The 19,645-nt window shown below is 39.3% G+C and overlaps 1 protein-coding gene across 1 annotated transcript in view; it reads left to right on the forward strand.

The window, feature by feature from the left end:
- Window positions 1–19,645, forward strand: part of LOC121528932 (EMILIN-1-like) — a 56,666-nt gene that overhangs the window by 23,435 nt on the left and 13,586 nt on the right. The window contains exons 2-10 of the mRNA XM_041816630.1: window positions 8,627–8,752; window positions 9,350–9,548; window positions 9,651–9,721; window positions 11,106–11,370; window positions 11,748–11,921; window positions 13,341–14,330; window positions 17,138–17,471; window positions 17,721–17,948; window positions 18,039–18,287. Coding sequence (XP_041672564.1) covers window positions 8,627–8,752; window positions 9,350–9,548; window positions 9,651–9,721; window positions 11,106–11,370; window positions 11,748–11,921; window positions 13,341–14,330; window positions 17,138–17,471; window positions 17,721–17,948; window positions 18,039–18,287 — 2,636 coding nt within the window. The remainder of the gene's footprint in view (window positions 1–8,626; window positions 8,753–9,349; window positions 9,549–9,650; window positions 9,722–11,105; window positions 11,371–11,747; window positions 11,922–13,340; window positions 14,331–17,137; window positions 17,472–17,720; window positions 17,949–18,038; window positions 18,288–19,645) is intronic.

Raw genomic sequence — 19,645 nt, forward strand, 5'->3', positions numbered from 1 at the left:
TCTTCATAATTTCAGTATAATGAAAATTGATTTTTAAAAAGGAAACATATTGTTTTAAATAACAATTTTTAAAAATCAATTTTTGTAGGGTGTTGTGTTTTTTGAGGCCCTATATCTAATACAGTTAATTAAAGTAAAAAAATATAGTTTTTATTTTATAGAGTTGGGGTAGTGCCGAAGAACAATATACCAAACATGAGCATGGTAAACGTTTTCTGAGTGGTTTATTTTGTCAGAAGAAAATTAATAAAATGGCAAAATAGCCAGTGGACTTCTAAGGATTAAAAGAGTGCAGGAACCCTGTTTAAAAATGCCTCCATAATCTGGTTTAAGCTTCTGGTGGACCAAAGCCCCACCAAAGCATTTTAGCAGGATAATGAGTACATTCCAAGTTTTCTCAACATCTTAACTTATTTTCCTCCATTCCAGGATAATAAAGCTGCTCTTCCTCCATATGAGGTAAATTCCTTAAGATCTCTGCAAAATTTACACATCATTATGTAAAATGTGGTAAAATGTGTTTATTTTGTCCTGTCTGTTTTTTCAGTCTTATATTTTTGTTCCACCCAAGATCCAAACTGTCTCATTTTTTCATTGTGCAGATGTGAGTATTTGAAATGTGGGTGGTCAGTAAGGAGACTGTGGTGGGTTCTGAGGCTAGATGAGAACCACTGCTTTAAAACATACCATTACTAAACTGACAAAGAGAGGAGTGATGTGATGGCTCTAGCACAGGGGTGTCAAACTCAATCACAGCAGGGGCCGGATTCTGGATTCAGGACTAACCTGAGGGCCTAACAGGGTCACCTTTTTAACCATAAACCGCCTTGTTTCATGAATAATAGAATATGAAAACAAAACCCTTAGCACTGATGATGAACGATTTTGACATTTAAAAGGTTTAAAAGATCAGTTTAAAGTCTCGCAATCTTAGAAAAGTTAATTTATTAGTTCAAAAAGGTCAAAACATGAAATTGAAATAGTAAAATAATGTTTTTTTAATGGCAAATATATTAGAAAGAAATCAAAATCACAAGTTTAAAAGGTCAAAATATGGAATAAAATTTGTAATCATGAAATTAAAAGTCAAAATATGATTCAAATTTTTTAATTGTTAGTCTAAAAGGTCAAACTATTGGATTATGAAGTCGAAGTCTGGAGTTGAAAATATGAGATAAAATACAAAATAATTGGTTAAAAAGGTCAAAATATGACTTAAAAATTAGAATAATGAATTTTAAAGCTTAAAATATTATATGAGAAGTCAAAATTATGAGTTGAAGCTCAAAGTATGAAATTAAAAGTCAAAATCCTAAGTTTGAGTCCTAATTGTGAGATGCTAAATTGAAAATGTGAAACTAAAACACAAATTAATTTCTTTTCCCACATTGCTGAGTTCTCATCTAAATATTTTTACAGATTTTGTGACTTAACAAGGATATCTTAAATCATCAAGGATAAGTTCACGTTTTTATACTTGAGGAAATCTGCAGACCTCATACTGATGGGCCAGTTCGAGCAGAAATATGAAATTATCTTGCGGGCCGGATTTAACTGTTCCACAGGCCAGATTTGGCCCCCGGGCCTTGAGTTTGACAGCTGTGCTCTAGCAGGTCATTGTTGTTAGGGGGTTTACTCTAGAGTCTGTTTGATAGTGCCTGGATTTTCATTATGAAAGAATAGACTGTGGTTGTTGGTGAATGAGTGTGTTAGTGTGTGCTGCGTTGGTCATCAAACTCTATAAAAGCAAAGCTGTAAATCAGTCCTTAAGTGTGTGTTAAGATTTAAAACTGTTTAGTGTGTGCCAGGCTTTCAATCTCCATGTTTCTGTGTTTAAACCACGATTATGATGTTAATACTGAGAGATGAACCACTGTTACATCATTACTGTAGATATGAAATTTATTCAGAACCTTTTTCCTGCTGTTACTGTCTAGTAGATTGATCCGACTCCCTCGTATGAGCATGTATCTGTTGTTGAACGCTCTTTTTTTAACTTAAGCAGCATCATTATCTGGACGTTTAACATCTGTTTGGCTCCTAAACAGCACAGCTTACATTCCTGCTCGCTTTTCTACAGCCCGGAAAAAATAAATCTTCATTATTGAATTAAAACACAGAGACAAGGCCTGTTTGCTCCAACATGGCCGACACTGAAACACATTCACACACTCCGCGTTATAACAGCGTGACATCAGCGGCATGCGCTGAATGGCAATTCATGTGATTTAAGTCACAGTATGACAAACTCTATCACAGAGTGGACGTATTTAATGGGTCTCTGTGTGCAATAGTGTCAGATGATCTACATGATGTTTCCATTAATAGGCTGAATTCATAAACTGGAGTATTAAGTTCATAAAGCAGAAAATGCAGCTGCTGCCTCCAGCTCTCTGGCTGTATTCCTGTTTATTCCCTAGAAGTCAAAATTTCAATGTTGAAGTGACTCCAATCAAGAAAAATGTCAGAGAACATTATTTACACCTTATTACTACCCTCTAAATTTGTGTTTTATTTCCTCCACATCTGTGTCTTTTTACACTGACTGAGCGTTGTTGTAAGGAGAAAAAGAAAAATATGTCTGACAGTGTCGTCAGGTATCGGAGGGTTACTCTTTAGCTCAGGCTTGTCCAGCTCTGATCCAGTACCTGGGGTTTGAGTACCTGCCAATACCAATCTGTAGCCCCTTCATGAAGTGATTGCAAATTGCAAGTTTTGCAAATTTATTAGAATAAAAGAAAAAACATCAAAAATATCACATTGTCATGAATATTCAGACCCTAAGCAACACCACTTGTAATGTAGCTCAGGCTCCTCCCATTCCTCTGGATCTTTGCTGAGAAGTTTCGATACTAGGGTTGGAGTCCACCTGTGGTAAATTAAGTTGATTAGATATGAGTTAGAACGGCACAGAAGGCCTCAGCTGACAATGCACATTAGAGCAAAAACCAAGCCATGAGGTCAAAGGACCTGCTGCAGAGCTCAGATTGTTCACAGGCACAGATCTGGGGAAGACTAATACAAATCTGCTACACAGTGGCCTTCGTAATTCTCATAAGGAAGAAGGTGGTACAACCGCTTCCAAGCACTGGTCACCCCTGGAAACTGAGCAAACAGGGGGAAGAACCTTAGTAAGAGAGATGACTAAAATTCTGATGGGCCACTCTGATCAAGGTGTAGCAACACCTCAGCAAAGTTCGGGATGCTTCAGACTGCAACATAAGAAAAGTAAAAAAAGTGTAGGGGTCTGAATACGTTCTGAATGTCCTATTGATTCTTCATAAAGGACGAGGCTGTGGATCATGTATGTGCTGCACCAAACTCCCCTAATTTAGCAAATTAACTTTCAAGAAATGAACACTTGTAAACTTAAGTTGAGCTTCACTGTGAGTGCAAAGCAAAACTGTCATTTTCATGTTGCTAACATTGTTCCTTAAAGGTCATAGATGGTAGACAACTGACAAAGCCTTTTTATGGTGTTGGAGTAGCTGGAGTGCGATCTCTTCCAAATTTTAGCTGGTAACACTGCACTGTGTGCTAACGTCATCTGCAGGTAACAAAGGTGAAATAATGAATGAAATGTGCTAGATATATAAACGTAGCACAAAAGTAATGAAAATTGTGTTTGGTAGATAATGTCTTTATTGTAACAATGCACTTGGCAATAAATCTTATACCGTTGGAAAGCCTGTTTATTACCCTTTTAAATGGTGCCACGTATGTAAGGAACATGCATTTGTTGGATGAGCAGCAGAGCTGAGGATGTGGTGTGCCTCCTGAGTTTATAAGGTTAAATTTACTCAAAGTACAGATATCTGTTGAGTTGTTTTGTTCACAGTGCAAATGAGAAATGCAAACATCTGTTCCATTTAGTTGAATTTGTCTGATCATGTTGGGTTCCTTTTAAGGCGGCTCTGTGGGTGAACAACTAACACACTGTATGATTTCATGAGTTCCTATGGGCATTTCACAAAAGTTGAGAAATCCAAGGGATTTTTCATTAGTAAACAAAGAACTAAATCATAATTAAGACAAAAAAGTGACGGTGAGCCAGATATCCCTGATTTGCAGCAGCAGTCCTCACTTCAAAAACCTCTGTCTTCTGAAACCAGCTCTGGGTTTTGATTACTGAGGCCCGGTGCGACTTATTGAGCAATCAGTGGCTTCACCTGAGGCCTTGATGACGAAGCTGGATTTTATCGAGTTAACTTCAGGATTAACCCTTGATTTTCTGTATGACAAAGCTGGATTTTATCGAGTTAACTTCAGGATTAACCCTGGATTTTCTGTACGACGACACTGGTTCACTTCTTACCAGGATAAATCACCACAGTAACTTATGCTAAATGGCTAACCTGCTCCCGAGCAGGTTATGTTCTGGATACGAGATCAGAGAGTATAAAAGCACTGCCTTCTGACCAATCAGTTCTCTTGGAAAATGGCCTGCCCATTATTAGAAGACTAGATGTTGGTGCATGGATCGTGAGAAGAGCGCTTAGGAGAGAAAGAATATTTAGGGATAGATGATAGATAAATTCCGGTGATTTCATCCATACAACAGAGACAGTGAGGAGAAATAAAGCCTTGGTGTATGTTTTTATATTTGATCTTTACTTGTTCCCAAGTCCTTTTTGCTTCACAAGGGTTGCATCTGACATAATGGGGTAATAATAATGGTCACGCATGGCATAACTGCAGAAACATGGATTAATGGAACACACAACTTCTCGTGCCGTCATGGTGAGGAATTAATATTACAACTCAAAATTCGCTGAGGAAGCTCTGCCCCAAACAGCTGTACTGTAATAAAGTGAAACCGTGTGATCAGAGTACTGTCTTTTTATATTGTCCGATGAATTAATATTGTATAATCCGACGAATTTACACATTAACAGAGTCGGCAATTTTCTGCCAGCATTCCTTCCTGGCTTTTGCTGCGTTGAAAGGTTTGCTCCTGGCCTTGATGATGGCTTTTAATTCCTCATATTTTGTAAGAATGATTGTCTGTTCCCCCATTGAGAAATATGCTGCTCTGCAGGGTTTCTCCATGTTTGCGATTGGTCAGACGCTGCAAACACCACCCCTTTTATGTGAGCACGCACTGATCCAGATTGGAAAACCCTGGGTGCAGTTGTGGAGGTGATAACCAGCGTACAGATGATCTGGATTGCGAATGTCTTCATAAGTCAATCCAGCTAACGGGGAGATATCCCGGGCGTGTTAATCCGGCTTCACACTTGCAGTTGTCAGCATAACAAGAATGAGATACATCCACACTGGTCAGCTGTTGTTTTAGCTTGCTCCATGGTATGCACATGCAGACCAGAGAACTGAAGATGGTACATAAACTGGACTATAACACAGGATGGCATGAAACTGAACTTTGCAGTGAGATCATGTACTTGAAAAAAAAAAAAAAACCTCTACTCTGTCTAATGTTTTTTATACTCAAAGATCTATTTTAGCTCACCAATACATACATTTCTCATGTTTTTCACCAGTCATTTAATTATTATACCTTGTGAATAAATATAAATGTATTTATACAGAATATATTTTAAACTGATAAGATACTAGAGAAAGTTAAATGATTTAAGTGTCTGATACCATTTATAAGTCGTGTTCAACCATCTTTGGAAAGTTTTCTTGTCTTTGATTATTATCATAAACTTTGTGAAGTGCACAAAAACATCGGCAAAAATGCGCAAAACTTTAGTACCAAGCACGTACATGAAACACTGTTAATACTTCCTTGCAATCTAGACAGTTCACAAGAATCTGCTCCTACTTTAAGTGGTAATTCCTTTCCTACTTACCTGTCTTATGGAAAAAGAACTTTCTGTTGTAATTTTGTACTGTTTGACACCCCTGAACAAAAAATAGACTGAAACTTTATGGTTTAATAATATTGGGGCAAAAAAAGTCTTAGGAACGTGACAGACTTTTGTGGGAGGACCACTGAAACACATTTGACACTCAGAGATGAGCTGTGTGGAAAAAAAGAGAATATAAACCGCTCCAAAACATCTGCACATGCTCAGTTTTGACCTTATTTGACCCAAACAGATGTTTTCTGTTAAACATTTGTATCTGCTGCTGACCAACAGAATAACAATGTGGAGTAGAAGAGAGTCATGAAGAAATGTATCTAAACCTCAGTGAGTTTGGCTGATAGTAAATCATCCAGCATAAAGTCCTGCTGTTAACAGGCACAGTGAGACTTTATATCATAATCGTTTTTGAAGAAAAGTCATGTGAAAGGAGCAGAGTAAGACCTCCATATGATGGTCAGAAAAGGTCACGGCTAAAATAGACAGAGTGAGACCCCCTTTGATATGAGATGGTTTGCAAAGGTCATGTAAGGACTGAGTCTATGTGGTAAATGTTTGTGTCATGGACTGTATATTAAGATGGATGGAGCAACAGCTGCCTGAGAGTGAAGACAAAATAGCAAGAGCTCCCCCTGCTGGCTGGCTGAAGTAGAAGTATTTATTAACTTCTTACACATGCATATAACTCATGATATACGCGTAATAATTTATTACAATGTTAGAATGGGATTTTTTCCTCAGATCCATATTTGGTCATGGTGGTTAGTTAAGGTTTGGGATGAATCTGTTACCAGTTAAATTATGCTAAATTCCCACAATAATCCAAAGGACAAAGTGAGTCTGCTAAAATTTCAAATACCATGAAAACTGTTTGCATTCACTACAGTTTTTCACCATTTCTAGGACACATTTATTGAGTCTTCTCCATTTTCCTTAAGAAATATTTAAAGAACAAAATTGTCGGTACACCTGGGCAAGTGGATATGAGAAAAGTTGACAATCAAAACAAAAACCATCCAACACAATTCCAAGATTTGCTGTTGCTTCACAGTTTTGCATCACTCAGACCTTCATAAGATGATTCATTTTTAGAATAAACACGATGAAGGTCTGAGTACTGAAATGTTGGAGAGCAACTGGAATTGCAACAGCTGAGAGCAGCGTGTGAAACTTTGTTTTCTTTATTTTTTTCATAGGAATATTCACAACTCAGTCATAGTTTACATATTGCATAGAGTAAGTGTGATTTTTCACACACCTTCCTCATTATCATTCCATGGGTAAGAACTTTGTCTTTCCCAGTTATCCCAGTATCATCTGAAATTGCTCTTCTTGGTCATCCCTGTCTTCTTTCCCCTCTTTCTCCTCTCATAGTCGTCTATCTCTCGCTCTTCCTCCTCAGACTCTCAGATTGTCTCATCTTTATTCTAGCAAAGTGTTATAACCTAAAATTCATATCTAAATATTTCCAGGCTTTAGTGAGATACACAATACTGTATGAATTACAGTGTTTTCTTATTCTCTCTAAATTTCTGTATTTTAATTAGAGCTGAACGATTTCGGAAAATAATGTAATTGCTAATTTTTCCTTTAATATTGTGATTGTGATTTGATATGCAACTATTCCTTAACTCTCTTTTATTCCTAAACAAGGGCTGAATTTTTTTTTTAAAAATGAATTCTGATGATTTGGATTAGTATTGCAGATTGGATATAATTGTTGCATTAAAAGAGTTTTGTTTTTTACAAAAAGTAAGGTAGAATTTTTTTATAGACTTGAATTATTGCATATGTCATGCATAGCATCTCTGCTGCAAAAAAAAGTTTAAACCTGCTATTTTGACACAAATTTCAGGTCGAAGAAATCTTGCAACTTCTGTGATTTTCAAATTTCATCAGGCCATATTGCTTTTTAATCTAATTTTCAATTAACTGCCCAACCCTATTTTCAGTTCAGCCCTCTTTTGCATAAATAACACCAGTACGATAGTTTTCCAGGCCCTTCTACCCCTCTCTACAGTCTGTTAATGTGAATGGAAAGTTATAAAATGTTTTCTCTGTTATGTTCAAGGGGGTGGGAAAATAATCCAAATTTGGATTAAATCAAAATATGGCCTACTGCAGTTTTCAGATTGCAAAGATGCAATATTTCCTTAACCTAAAATGTGAGGCAGACTTATGCAAACTTTTTAAGTGTCAGTTATGTAGTTTAAAACAAATCCTACTTAGTTTTTAAATGTTTGTCTTTAAAAAATGTAAAATCATCATCCCCTTCAATAACAGCTCTTATCAGTTTTGCAATGAATCAATATATTGCAATTATATTTTTTCCCCCCAGAATTTTCAGCCTTTAATCTACCAAATACTGTTTCTATTTATATAAACTTATTGTTTCTTTATTGTTTTTGAAATACGCAATATGGGAGGGTGGGGGGTATTGCGGTTAGGTCATTTTCCCAAATTGTTCAGCCCTTATGTTTACTACTGTTGATTGTAAAAAAAACCTTTGTCATTAGGGATGAAACAACGTTACACAAAACTCAGTCTCCCAAAAGCAGTCTGTTCCACCCATTCAGATTCAGAGCGTTGATAATTTAGTCTCGTTATCTGCTGATCAACAATTGAAAAGTGTCTGACAAGTTCTTTGACATGTGAGCGTCTTTCAGACTTCAGACTTGACTCTGCTGTTTTGGACCCGTCGTTGTGGAAAGGTGGGTCACATTTGTCAGCTGCTTGGCCGCCTTTTCTCTTACTGACATGTCCAACTGTGTTTTTTGTGTGTTTGTGTTTAACAGGAATTGGTGTGCGTTCGTGGTGACAAAGACGGTGAGCTGTGTGGTTGAGGATGGAGTGGAAACGTACGTGAAGCCTGATTATCATCCCTGCAACTGGGGGAGTGGACAGTGCAGCAGGGTGGTGGTGTGAGTATACGTACACACAAACATATTTTACTCCCTTTACCGGCAGATGTGTGAAGTAAACAGTGAGCAGTAGCGGAAGGATACAAAATGGCGAAAGCTGCATCGTAAGTTAGTGCCTGACACAGAGGGGGTTTTTAGGAGAAATAAAGTGCTGTGTACGTTTTCGACACAGCAAACAGGCAAGCCAACATATTTTCTTTGCCCATTTTATCGTAAAAGTCATTCATTTACACGGACAACATGTTCCCATCTACAGCCGCTATGCGCCGGCTCTTTCCAAGCTCATAATAACAACAGGATCAAATTAGACGGAAATCACTGGAGGCTAATGCTACCACTATAGCCAAGCACCTCATACGACCCAACTTCAAAAATCCTGAAATATCCCTTTAAATGGGTTTTCATGGACATGAGTGTCCCAGCTATGAGCCTTATCCTGGTTTTGATCATATCCAGGAGTTAAACAGTATATGATAGAGATAAATCAAGAAATGAATGGTAAATCAACTCTTACCATTACAACATTAGCTGTGCATCTCTAAACTTTTTATGTTCATTTTCTGTAAACCTAATACTCTGTTCCTTGTGTCTCTGCAGTTATCGGACATACATGAGGCCGCGTTATAAAGTCGCCTATAAAATGGTCACGGATATGGAGTGGAAGTGTTGCCATGGCTACAGTGGAGAAGACTGCAACGATGGTCCAGTTGGAGGAGGGGGAACACAGATATCCACCACCAGACCTCAGCCTAGGCCAGGACAGGGAAGTGGAGGACAAGGGGGAGGAGGATATGGAGTTGGAGGAGGACAGACAGGAGGCGGGGGATATGGAGGAGGAGGAGGACTTGGAGGAGTTGGAGGAGGACAGACAGGAGGGGGATATGGAGGAGGAGGACAGTCAGGAGGCGGGAGCTACGGAGGAGGAGGGCAAGGAGGAGGCAGCTCAGGATCTGGACAAAGCGGTGAGCAGGATCTCTTTACATTCATTCTACTATTTGAGCATAAATCCTTACAAAGATCCAATCCTTTATGTCGTTTGTCATGAGATAAATTGAAGTGTAGATTAGAGCATCAAAAGTCCAAAACGCTGGAGTTCCTGAAGTGTCCACCGGAGGCTGGCTGCCTCATGAGGTTCTGTGATAAAATGACAACTTTAACAGCAGTCAGCCAGTTGGTAGGGGGAATTCAGTCAGTTAGAAATAGTGTCAGTCATTAAGAGCGGTATGTTGCTGTTTTTCTGATTACAGACAACAAAAACATGTTAAGGCCAAGTATGAACTAAATTAACACCAGAAGTTCTGGAGGCCTTAAAAAATTTCGTTTTATATTATAGAAGATTTCTGTGAAAATTCTCAGAAATTTAAAAAACCCAGAATATCTTCAAATATTCCCTGAACAGTTCCGTTAAACTTCCTGAAAAGCCCAAAGATTAAAATATTTCTTTCCAAAAGTGTTCATGAAAATTCAGAAAAATCTCAGGTCAGGTCCACCCAAAATTTCAAAGCAGTTTCTACCAAAATTTCTAATTAAATTTCCCGTATTTGCAAATAAGTTCGCCAAAAAAATCTTTGGTAATTTATGAACAATTTCCTAACAAATTCCCTCAAATTTCCACAATAGACCCAGGAAATTGTCAGGGGTAATTCCCTGCAAAATTTTTTGTTAAATTCCCAAAAAAAGAAATTGTAAAATTTTACTGAGATAATAGAAAATGTCCAAAAAAAAATCCCTTAAAATTATCATGAAATCCAATAAAAAATTGAAAGGAAAATGCCCCCTAAAATAAAAAAAAAAACTAATTCTACCCCAAATGTCTAGTCATATTCTCAAAAAACTTCACATACATTATCTGAAATTCCATTAAAATTTTGGGAAATTTTCCAAATAAATTAAATACAATTGCCATGGAATGACCAGAAAAAATTTCAAGAGAAATTCCCTCCTAAATTAAAATTTTCAGTCATGATTCTCCATGAAAAGAATTCCTCAAAAGTTCCTGAAAAATTAAGGAACATTCCCATAAAATACCCAGGATAATTTGAAAGTTAACCCCCTAAAACGTTTAATCAAACCCTTCAGAATACACAAACATATTCCCCAAACATTCTAAACAAACAACATAAACTTCTATGGGATTTCCAGACAATTATCTCAAAAATTCTGAGAGCAAAATGTTCTATGGTGTTGTATATGTAAGTTTCTCTTATGTACATGCAGGGATTCAATAGTTTAAGACAGAAAGACAAAGTTATTATTGACCTTTGCTGACCCCTGCTGGTGACCAGCATGAATTTCTGCCTTTGCTTTGCCTTGTTCAAACTTCTCTGTTCTAAACTCTTCAGCATCATTGTCTTCCAGGTCGAGCTGAGAGTGAGAGGGTGAGGCAGCTGGAAGAGAAGATCCAGCATCTGACTAGAAACCTCAATGACCTCCAGACCACAATGAACACCATGAAGGAGAACTTCCAACAAGAGGTCAACAAGCCTGGCTTCAGTGGAGGAGGAGTAGGAGGAGGCTCCTCAGGAGGGAGAAACCCTGCAGATGCTGCTCAGCCAGAGATTAAAGAGACAATTAACAGCATCCAGAACAAACTGGACCAACTGGACAACCGCACACAGGTCAGATACTGCTCAGTTTATCAGAAAGATAAAGCTCAGAACCAATAGAGTGTTAAATTACATAAAAAATGTAATTTTATAAAAATAACCATGCTAATCAAAATGAACCAGACTGATGAAAAGAGATTAAAGGGTAGGTAAAAAAATACTGTAATTGACTAGTATTAACTATAGATTTATCTATGTTTTTCTCTTGTTTGACATTTTTGTCTTCTGGTAAAACCCAAGGTAATTTTACAAAGCACCACTAAATTTTTCAGGCTTGTTGGAGATAAGAAAGGTTCATCCACAAAGCTGCTCAGATCAGACTGTTCTTTATCCCGTTGGTCTTTATGAACAATGTTAAAGGGATGAAACTGACACTTCTGTTTCATTAGGCTCATGATAAAACCCTGGTCAGCATCAACAACCACCTAGTGAACGGGAAAGGGAACGACCTGGACGGAGGCGCGTCTGGAGGGGGGCTGAACGGAGGGAGGCTGAACACGCTGAAGGAGGAGATCCTGAGGGAGTTGGAGAGGAGGGTGTCCCTGTCCTGCTCCTCCTGCCAGGTATCACATCCACCTGTAGTGGCAGAGGTTGAAACGCTGACATCAAAGAGTCCCATTCTTGTCTGATGAAGTTTTGAGCTGCTCAGCAGTTCTGGGTGTTCTTTGCTAGATTTTTCCAATGCATGAAGCTCCAAATGTTTTTCTTTTGGTGAAAGATCTGGACTGCAGGCAGACCAGTTCTTCACTGGACTTTCTGTTGTGAAGCCAGGCTTTTGTGATGGATGTGGTATGTGGTTTAGCATTGTCTTGCTGAAATAGTCAAGGCCTTCCCTGAAAGAGACGTTGTCTGGATGGAAGTATATGTTGCTCTAAAATCTCTATGTACTTTTTAGCATTGATAGTGCCTTTCTGGATGTGTAAGCTGCCCATGCCACAGGCACTATTGCAGCCCGATACCATCAGAAATGCAGGCTTCTGAGCTGTTAAATGGTCCTTCTCTTCTTTGGTCTGCAGAACAAAGTTCTTGGTTTTGGAAAAAAAAATTAAATTTTTAGTTATCTGACCACAGAATGGTTTTCCATTTTGCCTCAGTCCATTTTAAAAAAGCTTCGACCCAGGGAAGATGGTAGTGTTCCTAGATCGTGTTTATATGTGGCTTCTTGTTTGCATGATACAGCTTTAGCTTGCATTTGGGGAAGGCAGGCAGGTACTTCCGAAAGTGTTCCTAAGCCCATGCAGTAATGTCAAGTCCAGAATCATGCCTGTTTTTAATGCAAAGCCACGTCAGAGCCTCAAGATCACTAGAATCAAATAGTGACCTTCAGCCTAGCCCCTAGCTCACAGAGATTTTTCCAGATCTTTTTTATGATATGGTGGACTATAGATGATGGAATATTAGAAGTCTTTGCAATTTTATATTGAAAAAAATTTTCCTGAGAATTGTTCCACAATTTTAGACGCAGTTTTTTGCAGGCTGGTGAACCTCTACCCATCTTTCCTTCTGAGAGACTCTTCCTGTCTAAAATGCTCCTTTTATACCAAATTATATTAGTAACCTGTTTCTAGTTAATTGTTGGCAAAATGCTTCTCCTTCCGTTTTTTATTAGTGCTTCTTACTTTTCCAGCCTTGTTGTTGCCTTGGCCGTACTTTTTTTTCATGAAATGGTAAAAAGTCAGAGTTTCAACATCTTCTATGTTCTTTAAGTTCTGTAAAAGTTCTACAAAATGGGGGTTTATGAGATTTTGTAAATCATTGCATTGTTTGTTTGTTTGTTTTTTCATTTTTCACAACGTCCCAACTATTTTTAAATGGGTTATATATGTAATATCACTCAGTAGAGTATCTTATTTTATGACAGCCAAGTAGTAAATTTTGCATGCCCCATTGTAGATATTTCTTTTCTTACAAGCAGTGGACTTTTCTTGACTTTATCTGGACTTTTATAAGTGTAATAAGATATTTTTGACTTTGTTTTCCAGGCTGGTGTGGAGGACCTACGGAGACAGCAGCAGGCTGACAGAGAGAGCATTCGAGCTCTGCAGAAGCAGATAAACGCCATGGATGTACGGTATCAGCAGGGCCTGGACAGGCTTCAGCGGGAAGTTCTGCGTTCACAGGGATGTTGCGACACCGTCAATGACCTCCAAAGACGCGTCACAGATGCTGAGCGCAAAATTAGCTCCGCTTCTGAAAACTTTGATGTCCTGAACAACCGCCTAGACAAGGAGCTCAGTGGGGCAGACGGCAGCAGGAACAATGAAAATGGCGGCTTTGGCGGAGGAGGTTTCGGGGGTGGTGGTGGAGTTGGGGGAGATGGTAGGGATGCTGTGGTGACAAAGGATGGACTGGACAATCGGCTGAGGGAACTGGAGCGGCGGATCAACAACACAGTCCAGCAGACTGAGCAGAGCTGCTCATTGATAGAGAATGACCTGAAGGATTACTTCCACAGAGAGCTAGGAGACCTAAGGACGGTGTTCCTCGACCGCTTTGATGACCAGGCCTACAGGATCGCAGATGTGGAGCTGGACGTGGGGCTGGTGAAGGACAGGGTGAGTGACCAGGACAAGAGGCTGTCCAAACTGGAGAACAGCACCACGCTCCTGAGCCGCAGGTTTGACGAGTGTGGCTGTGGAAGCTTAGAGGAGGGAGGAGGAAGAGGTGGTGGACATACAGGAGGAGGAGGTGACAGGGGAACCAGTGGAGGAGGGAGGTGGGGAGGTGGAGGAGGAGAAGGAGGGACGACAAGTGGAGGAAGAGGTGACGGAGGAAGAGGTGGCATGGGGGGAGGAAGTCATGGAGGTAGAGGAGGAACTACTGGAGGAGGATTGCCTGGAACAGGAGGAGAGAGAGATGACACAACGGAGAAATCTCTGGAGTGGAGAGTGGTCGCCAACGAGGATCAGATCCGGCACTTTAACACTCGACTCAAAGACCTGTCAGTGTCCGGAGACTCTCTGCTTGACAAGGTGAGACTTTTATTTAACTCCAGATTTTGAAAACAGAATCACTGTAATTATGGAAAGATGTTTAAAAAATAATTTAACCCTCAGACCACTTTTTTACATGAAGATGCATGCTCATGTGTATTAAGCTGCACTGTTGATCAGTTAGGGTCCAGATCTTGTCATTTGAGCTCAAAGTATTTAAGAACTAAATTTCGTCTTCAAAAATTTTTTTTGAAAAAAATCTACTGGCTGATCTGTTGCTGAATGACTATCTGATGTCTCTACAAAACTCAACGGTAACCACCCAACTTAGATCATAGCAGTCCACAGCTCCTGCTCCATTAATCAGAGATGTCGAAGTGGCACTTGGTATATTTTTAATTTCAGGCAACCACACCACATTACCCACAAGCCTTGTGTCTCTTAAAGAAGGTCAATAATATTTTCTAATGTCTTCTAAGGAACCATTTTTCTTCGTTTTCCATTTTATTGAAGATCAAATATTTAATTTGTCCAGTTGCAGTGACAAATTGAACACAAGTTTTGCACCTAAAAGCGAGTTCAGCCAATCGGAGACATCCCTGTGACACTCGAGAATTGTGGGTAATGTAATGCTGTTGACTGCAATTGTGAATAAACATTTTTCCCAGAATGAAGTGTGTAGTATACAAATTTGTTTCCTCTACATCAGTGGTTCTAAACTGGTGGGTTGGGACCCAAAAGTGGGCCAAGAAGTTCTTTCCAGTGGGTCATGAATGTGTGCCAGGAAAAAATAACTGGATAAATTCTCTAAGGCAGATGGCCTAACCTCCAATTTCCATATACAGCGACCGTGCTGTGATCCGCCGGCGAATCATCACATTGCGCTTTCTCTAATCTATCAGAGCAATTCCACAGCCGGTGCTCCAGACTGGCAGCGGTGCGTGCCTGAAGCGTCATTTTGCCCTGCTTCGTACAAGATACGCTGCATGTCTATTTTTAGCGCCAGCCATTACCAAACAGCATCAATACTTGTCGATTAGAAAACTTCAAAGATGAAGTCACAAACGTAGAATATCGGGTTCTTTCGAAATACAACACAATGCACGGACTCCTGATTGCAAATCATCACTATATCAACATTATGTCTCATCCTGCAGTGAGAGCAAAGGGTCACCGAGAGGTCAGTGGGTCACAGAGCTACAACGGTGTCATTGACGAGGAAAGGTTAATTTCTGGGGACTTTAGCCAAAGAATTCTACATTAAACCACAGATCCTTTAAGCAAACATTAACCTTTTAACTTCCTAATGTACTCACTCAATGGCAGAAGCAATAATATCATGGACTTATACCGGAAAGGATAAATGGATGGATATGGAGTTTTTTTTTGTGGGTCTTGATGCACAGACAGTTTAGAACCACATGCTCTACATCAGGAGTCATCACCTACATTTGTAAAAGTGCCAGCTTTTTGTCTTAATAGATGCTTGGGGGGGGGGTTAGGGTTAGGGGGTACAATGCAAGAAAAAAGTTTAGATAGCGAATAACTGAGTTTTTTTTAAATGATGTGTCTTCAACACAGAACCAGGATGTCTGAACTGAGGTGGCATGAGTGTCACTGCTCTGACCTCCATCACAGGATCTACTCTCACTACCTATTTAAGTCACCAGTAAGCAAATAGTTTGCATTCAGTCCCTTTATCATGTTGTTGTCTTGTTAATAGTTGTCATCATAAATTAAGACAGAGACAGTTATGTTAGGCTTTATGATTTCTATTCTGCTGTGATTACTGAAATTATATGATAATAGGTATGTGCACACTGGTAGTCTCTGAATCTTTTTTTTTCAGGACAGAATGAAGAGGTTCAAAAGAAATAATAGTGATGCAAAAAGCTTGTTATGCTAATTTTGAAGTTTTATCCTAACAATGCAGTGTGTAATGAGAAATAGGGCTAAACGATTTGGGAAATCAATCTAATTGTGATTTTTTTCTCCAATTATGTGATGGCGATTTAATGTGCAATTATTTTATATTTATTTATATTTTAAATTCCACATCTTATGTATTTTCAATAAATACAAGCAGAAAATCCCTCTATATTTTAACCACTGCAACATTCAATAAATTAAAGTAGGGCTGGGTGATTTCTTTAAAAAAATCTTTAATCGCATTTATTTTGACTTATATTGCAAATTCAATGTGAATTGTTGTATTGAAAGGAATGATCATTTTCACTATTCTAACAAAATGTGACACAGATGTTTGCATGATGGGTGGAACATATCTCTGCTGCACACAGTTTTTATTAACTGGCATTTTTAATACATTTTTTTATTTCAAAGAAATATTGCACCTTTTGCGATTTGAAAATTGCAGTAGGACATACTGCAATTGAATCTAAATTTTGATTAATTGCCCATCCCTAATGAGGAACCTGTCCCAGATTAGACTTATCTTGAGTGTTTAGTTTATTTTTAAGCTACCCCAATTGATTGGTGAGTCTATGGGTGCAACTTAGTTTTTCTGTAGTTGACTACAGGCCCAGTTAACTGATGATAGCACAGTGTGCTGACTCATACAGGAACATGATATTGTGCCAGTCACTGGGAAAGAAAACTTTTATAAGTCAGTGTGTTTTCATTGGGGGATTTGGGGATTGAATGTCAGGGAGTGACTCCAGTTATTCCCAGCTACCTTCAACTTCATTCTTTGTTATTATTTGAGTGCCCCCTGGTGGCAGAACTTACATACCATGCACTTAAATGCAAATACAAGGGAAAAATGCTTGTGATAATGCAATTTGATTTTATCATTATGAATAATGACATCATCAATCATCTCCTAGGTGGTGGACTTAAGCCATGATGTGCGTAAAATTAAAGCTCTGACTGGTGATCATGGTGAGCACTTCAACAGAATCGTGACTGAGGTGGAGATGCTGGGCCATGACTGTGAGCTGTGCCAGAAGGTGGACGAAGAGCTGCGAAAGTTGAAAAATCAATCCCAGGATGCACTGGGACGCATGCAGAACCACATCAACAGACTCAACATTCGACTGGATTCAGGGAGAGAAGGCTGCTCTCAAACCTGCTCACACCTGGAGGATGAAGTCCGCCTGATGAGAGACGATGTCAGGAGGTGCACCAGCAGATGTAGAACCAGCCCTGACACACCCACAGGTCAGAGAGACTTGCCAAGTTATCACTGACTAAACCTTAGTTTGAAATCAACCTTTCTATTTTCAAAACTGCACAAATACACATATGAACATAGCAGCAGAAGCACAACAATACTGTGCTCAAGCAAAAGTACAGCAACTTTAATTAAATATTACTTTTGTAGCAAGTAACTTATTTTGACTCTACTATTTCTGAACAGAAGTTAACTGCTCAACTATAAAAGCTATGTAAAACAATAACTCTTTCTAGGTGGTGGTTCTGGCAGCACTGGTGGTACTGGTGGACTTGGGCCTGGGTTGGATGCTGAGAAGCCTTTAGATGGCCACAGCGTGATTGGAGGCTCCATCAACAACAACCAGCTGAAGACTCTGCAGGGTGAACTGTCCGAAGTCATCCTCACCTTCAGCTCCATCAATGACACCCTTAAAGGACTCGAACACACGGTGCAGAAACACGGCAGCGTCATCACCGACCTTGGTGCGTCCATCTAAACAATATCCACTCTCTGCATCCATTTTCACATTTTCCTGAGTTAAAGTCATTAATTCATTCTTTGAATCCTGACAGGGAACACCAAGGATAAGATCATCTCTGAGCTCGATAAGATCCAGGAGGAGGTGACGGACCATGTCGAGGACAGCCGTGAGCGTCTGGAGGGGATGGACCGGGACATCCGGCGGTTCGAGAATACTCTGCTAGTGGAGATGGGAGACTGTAGGCGGTCTGGAGACGGGCTGGAGAAGAGGCTGTCAAAGCTGGAGGGAGTGTGTGGGAGACTGGACAGTGTCTCTGACTCCATCCTCAAAATTAAAGAAGGTATGCTTTTTTTTATATCGATCCTTTTTTCTTATTTATGATCTCTTTGAAACCCCTCAGTGTATCAATGGAAGTTTCATATTCAAACACAAACCAGACATGATGCTAGAGCTGAAACACTTGGGCAACATTAAGTACAATGAAAGCAGAGGCCATCTAAAGTACTATTCGCACAGTAGTAGTATTACCTGTGGATAATTCATGAGTTTCCCCCTGACGTCAGTGTTTGGTGAGGTGCATTTGCACGGAATAAGCAAAGTCAACTGTACTCAAATTTACAGACATTTCTTCAGATAAACATAAGGGTGCTTCATGGCTGCAGCAAATAAAGTATGCACAATGACATTTTTTCTACAGTTCAGCAATGTTGTGCACATCACGTTCTGAGGGGGAAGTTTCCTGCATGTGTCCTTTACGTACGGTCACTCAGAAGTTCCCAAACTTTTCCTGTCGGACCCCGCTTTTGCAGATGAAAATACTCTCAGGCCCCCCTGCCCCTCATATCGACATATAAATATATGTAAACGTACAACTGACAGTCACAGTATTTCTAACAAATTCCTTTTGTCTTAAGAATTTACTACCACATTAAACCTCATTAAACCTTGTAGTAATAACAACAGTCTTTGTGGCAATAGCGACGATCTTCAATTATTCCCTTAAACAGAGTTTTAAAGATCTGACTCTCTAAAGATAAACAATCTCTTTTAAAGGAACCCTGCATGTTCAGACAGGTTCATCTTGATGGATAGATACTTCTACCTCTCATATGTATATTGAACTAAAAAACTCACCAGATATCCTAGATATCTGCATTTTTAAGTTTGAGCTTATGAACTCACCAGGAAGCCGCCATGTTTTGGTCCGCATTGGTACTGTGACTCCAATAGTGCTCCTCCTCGCCATTCCTATGCAGTAACCATTTTTCCAGACTTGCTGTATGTTTTTCTGCTTGCAGCTGTTGCTGCCATAATAGCTTCATACCAGGCACGAGTTTGCTACGGGTTGGCTTTGTCTCCCTGCTGTCAAAACTCTGTCATTCCTAAGTTTTACCTCAACAAACTTCCTTACAAGTGACTGGATTCAGTGCATAGTGGAAGTGTGCCTGTAGCTTTTCAAAATAAAAGCATTATGTACATACGAAGGGAGTTTCTCCAAAGGAATGCTAAAGTGGGCTTTTACTTTGAAAAGTACAAACCTTTACCTGCAACATTTTGAACCATGTTGAAACAGAAAGCTTCATAAATAGTAGGTTTGGGGAACAATTTTTTTAAACAGACGCATTTTAGCTTGTGGCCTTCATCTGATTCTTCAAGAAATGGATTTTAAACATATTCCACCGATGTAGATACAAATAT

Source organism: Cheilinus undulatus, linkage group 1 (assembly GCF_018320785.1).
Source record: "Cheilinus undulatus linkage group 1, ASM1832078v1, whole genome shotgun sequence".
NCBI lineage: Eukaryota > Metazoa > Chordata > Actinopteri > Labriformes > Labridae > Cheilinus > Cheilinus undulatus.